This window comes from Doryrhamphus excisus, linkage group LG3 (genome assembly GCF_037039965.1).
Source record: "Doryrhamphus excisus strain RoL-2023G ecotype Guam linkage group LG3, RoL_Dexc_Guam_v1.1, whole genome shotgun sequence".
Lineage (NCBI taxonomy): Eukaryota > Metazoa > Chordata > Actinopteri > Syngnathiformes > Syngnathidae > Doryrhamphus > Doryrhamphus excisus.
Genome location: NC_136359.1, coordinates 13420283 through 13425398, shown reverse-complemented (window position 1 = coordinate 13425398; position 5116 = coordinate 13420283). Strand labels below are relative to the sequence as shown.

The following is a 5116-nucleotide window of genomic DNA, read 5'->3' as shown; positions in this document are numbered from 1 at the left end:
ATAAACTACACAGTTAACCCCCTCCTTCAGGTGACACTTGGGAGAGTCCAATCAAGGTGATATGCATCTGGCCTGTACTCACATGGGCACGCCTCCATGCTTGTGCCGCAACCAATCACCTCAAAGAGAGGAGAAACTGATGAGAAATTAGAAAGAAAACCAATGACTTCTTTTTGAAAAACTAACTACCTAAAGTGTCAATTAAACAACTTAAACGGCAAACAAATGTAATATAACTAAAGTACTAACCAGAATGTTTATGTGTAAATAACGGTAGAAAAATATATACACAAAAAAAATGTGTAGGTGGGGCATACACCTGATCAGTGAGGGAGGATTGGCAGCTCCCTCACTGGTCCCCAAAATGTCTTCCGTTTAAAAGTTACCTTACAAAATAAAACAGGAAGTTCATGCTTTTACATATTTAACCTCATTCTAAATGAACAGTTGTAAACTATGAACTGTGCTACTCGTGGGTTTTATTTTTGTATTATAAAGTTACTGTTATTTTATTTTCTCACAGTATGCTAAATGTATTTGTGGCAGGTACGTGTATGTACAAGAATTACGACAGTGTTATGAAGAACAATCATTTTAATGTTGAAATGTTTGAGCATTAATTATTACAATGCTATGTCTTATGCAGTAATATAAGGTCGACAGTGCAGACCTTCATTACAGTACAGGAGCATCACACGGGTTTCAACCTGAAAGGCACCAATATTTTATCACAGTTCTCATAATGTAAGATTAAAAAAAGAATGCATTCCTCCCTTTCATGTATGTCCTAAAAGCTTATCTTCTGTTTTTTGGACCATCTGAATGCACTGAGTGGCTTAATTAATTAAAACTCAACAAGATTTCTGGCATGTGTAGTGGACTATATTAACCCTCTTAATTATACAAAAGATAACCAGACAAAAACACAGTGTACCAAACAAACACGTAAAAATATGCTACAAGATGGAATTGACTGATGAACGAAGGAATCAAGGCTCCTCGGCCACACAATCAGGTGTTGTGCTTCCACATCACCACTAGGAGGTGCAAATGAACGAAACATCCCTGACAAATGCAAAGTGGACAATGAGACAAGAGTACAGTAGCTGGCTGGCACTGTTGGTCGGAGACAGCCACTGATATTCACTTTTTATTGCTGAATATCAGTGTTAATAATATAATAATAAAATTATTCATTCAGGTAGTGGTGAGAAGAGGGGTGAGAAGGCACAGACCTCCCTGTGTACATTTTTGTTTTACATTTAAGTCAAGCAAAGAAAACCTTTTTGCTTATCCTGCAATGTCATTATTCACAACATGGATCAGAACTATCATCTGGCATGAGGTTTGCTTGTGTATCATAGTATTTATTTAAAAAGTATATTCAAGGTATTTTGATGCATTGTTTAAGCATTTGTGAATCCTAACTCTGTAGTTCTTTTCCTTTCACTTTAATAACGAACAAATGTTATTTTTATGTACATAATACTGCTCTAATATACTATACATATTCCTTATCTTAACTGTACAAATTGTGTGTATAATATTCATATCTCGGTCATATAGTGGTGCTGACTTACGTTTACCTGCTAACATAGCGTTACTGACACTACACACCTTGAAAACATGGCGTATTAATTAAAAATACAACACAAACTAATTAGAAATGATAAAAGTCAACCTGCTTGATGGACACTGAACAATATTGTATAAATACCTGTCACATGGTAAAGAATGGAAGCTCTACACAGAGCGTTGCACAATGTAAACTCTGTGATAGCGGGCTGTGTGCATGTCCATGTGTGTGTTTGCCTCTGCATCAACTGCATATGCATCTATTGCTATATACAGGGTGGGGGTGTGTCTCACACACCCGGAGGGCTTTGGTCTCCGGAGTCTGACGACGACACAGAGATAGAGCAGCGGCGTCTCTTGGCCACGCTGGAGCCCTGAAGCATGCTGGGATGGAAGCCTGCATGGCGACGGGCGTGTTTAGTCAGGTGGTCGCTCCTCATGAAGCACTTGTCGCACATGGGACACGTGAAACGCTTCTCGCCCGTGTGTGTGCGGTAGTGGCGGGTCAGCTCGTCTGATCGGGAGAACTTCTTGTCGCACGCCGGCCAGGTGCACTCGAACGGGCGTTCACCTGAGGAAGTGATTGGATTACATAAATATATTTACAATAATATTGAGCTATGCTTAAGAGTCATCCACATTATATGTTATATTACCTTGTGATGTATTACACATATGTCTGTTATAGTGGTATCTAAAGCCGAGATCACTACCGTTCATACCAGCGCCAATGGCTGGTCTACATGCAAAAAATGCAATAAACGCACAGATGGTGACACAGAGGTTCTTTGTCATGTCAAACATACTCTATGGGTGCTTGTGTTTTTTTCAGGTTGCAAGACAAACTTACGCACTTCTTGCAGTCAACATGTGTCTTTCACAAGTTTTGTTGGTGTTGCCTGTTTGAGCAAAATCCATACCTCGCACATGTGGGTGTCATGTGCCACATGTGCATCCCACGAATGTAATTAGTAGTCCTCCAAGTGTATCGAGATCTTACGCCTTCATGGTCACCACAACTATGTTCTCCATGAACAAAAAAAAAAGCCAAAAATCGCACAGCTAAAAAAAAAAATCATACATCCGGTTGTGACCTATAAGCTGAAGAGTTGCTAGGATGGATTCTGATTAATTATCTGAGTTGTGGTCTCATCTAGGGGTTAATATGATATGATAGTTTTATTGTGTTTTCTTGGGTTTGCTATGATATGTTGTGATGCATCAATCAGCGTTACAGCTGAGTCCAGGGTTGATATGTCAGCATGATAAATTATCATGGTGCTTGGTGGTTGCTGTGTTGTATCAACCAATCACACAGTAGACTGTAATGGGATGTAGGGGTTGCTATGGCATGCTGTGATGTATTATCCTGATGTATTAAGTGCATCATGGTGTCATCCAGGGGTTGCTGTATGTTGTGATGTATTAACCAGCGTTATCATAGTATCTAAGGGATTGCTGGGATATGCATGTTGTTGCTCAATGAAAATATGAGCAGTATCTTGTAGATGTGGTGTTTATATCTCCAAGAAAGACAAGTTTTAAAATGTGCCTTCAGCTTAATTTTGATAACTCATTATCTTCTGTTATCTTGTTTCTTGGTTCAGTAAAGTCATGGCCCAGGGGCAATAAAAATAAACTGTGAAGCAATTCACACAAAGACAAAGTACACACAGTTTGTTCCCTTTCAGTGCACAAACAACATTTTTGGAGAGGTGGACATTCACGTTTTCTAGGAACAAAATCAGAACACACTGACTAAGAACAAGTGAGTCATGGTAACAGCAATGTGCATAAAAAAGAAAAGACATGCAACCTGACTCCTCCTCACCACCTTCCTCCCTCGCCACGTGCTACATTCGACCACGTGTTTCCTCTTGTTTACAACAAGGCGTGAGTGGAGGGGAAGGCGGGGCGGATGATGTATACGGAAGTAGCGACTCAAGATAGCATGTGTGGGGGCATTCACAGCAGTGTCGCAGTGACCTACCGAGTTCATTTCACGTTATCGTGACGCATTAATGTCAGCCTCGCTGTTACGACGCGGATAACATCCAGTCTTATAGAGGGCACCTACTTAGCGATCACATTTGACTTTGACTTGCACTAAAAATTTGGGTGTGGGCACATGGTGTTCCCAGATTGCAGCGTGGGCATGCATCCACACACCTCCTCTTCCCACCATCCCGCTGCAGTTTACACCCCCACCCCACGAGGTTCCTATTATTAGTTATTGATTTACAGGACCCACTCGTGTCACGAATCACAACATGGCAACAGTCTTTATATCTTGACATAATTACGCCACATATCATCAGTGACGTCAAGTTGAGCGTTAAACACCACGGAAGTAAGGAAGACCCCTTACCCGTATGCACCCTGAGGTGGGCTTTGAGGTGGGATGATTTGCCGTACATTTTCCCACAGCCGCTAAAAGGGCAGCAGTGTCTCTTCTCAGTGGACTCTTCCGCCCTCCTTCTGTTCCGGTACTGTTTAGGTGCCACCGCGCCCTCTCCCTCCACGGTGGCCGACCGGCGACCGCCCCTCTCGGGCTTCTCTGACGTTTCAGTCGCCGCGCTCACAGCTTCAGGGCTGCTTTTGTTCAAGTCCAACAAAATCATCGCCACCATCAGCAAAGTTCTGCTCTCCTGGTTCTCTTTGAGTGCGTCCGGTGGAGGTGGTCGTGTGGGGACAAGGTCTGCAGAGACCTCCGACATGGTCGCAGCTTGATGAGGAGAATGTATGTGTTGGAAAGTATTATAAAAGAGTAGTGGATCCGAGTGAGGTGCTGCCAGGAGACATGTGCTCAATTGTCCACACACGTGTCGTCTTCAATGTGACTGTCCCGCAAAGACAGCAGGGCGGACTAATTGAGAAAAAAACACCTCAGCAGGAAAGAGGCGCCTGTTTAGATCGCCGTCTCCTTCCTCTTTCTACGGGCTTCGACAATAAGGACAACACGTTTAGCGTTTGGATCCGCTTCTGTCTTCACATATGTGCCAACTTGTCCTCTTTCCCTGGGAGCGAGCAGTACTTGTCTGTCCTCACACTCCCAAGAAACAATTTCGCGGAATCCCACTATGTCATCATGAATCGGGGCGCCCATTGGCCAACAAGAAACGTGAGGAGTTTTTCTAGGGAATTGCCACTACACGGAAGTGAGCGACGACCATTGTGGCCAATCAGAAGACGGGGTTGGCGAAAAGAGGGGCCGGGCTTCGTCGATGATGCATTCATGGACAAATGTTGACTGATAGATTAAGTTGAAAGTGCAAATCAACGTATCGCATTACATAAAAATATCCAGCAAGGAACAATATATTAATAATCATAATAATAATACATTTTAGGACACTTTACAGAAGAATGGAGTTGAATAAAGGCTAGTAAACAGAGCAGAAGACACACCAAAGTACAACATTCATTCGTTAATACACAGTTAAAACATGAGAAAAATCGGGGCGGGCACAGCATTGTCCATATTGCATATTGTCTTAGTGATTAAAAAAAAAAGATTGATAATAATAATAATCAGTGAAAC

At 42.2% G+C, this 5116-nt stretch overlaps 1 protein-coding gene across 1 annotated transcript; it reads right to left on the bottom strand.

Moving 5' to 3' along the window:
- Positions 1-576: 576 nt before the first annotated feature.
- On the bottom strand, positions 577-4683 carry klf9 (Kruppel like factor 9). The gene is made up of 2 exons (XM_058071803.2): positions 3944-4683; positions 577-2146 (listed from the first exon to the last, which is right to left on the bottom strand). Exons 1-2 carry the CDS (start codon positions 4290-4292, stop codon positions 1866-1868), a joined length of 630 nt encoding a protein of 209 aa, XP_057927786.2. The 5' UTR covers positions 4293-4683; the 3' UTR covers positions 577-1865.
- Between the last annotated feature and the right edge of the window lie 433 nt (positions 4684-5116).

Coding starts and splice junctions, on each gene's coding strand:
- klf9 (XM_058071803.2), bottom strand. CDS start 4,292: ATGTCGGAGGTCTCTGCAGACCTTGTCCCCACACGACCACCTCCACCG. Junction 2,147..3,943: donor CCACCTCAGGGTGCATACGG/GTAAGGGGTCTT, acceptor TCACTTCCTCAG/GTGAACGCCCGTTCGAGTGC.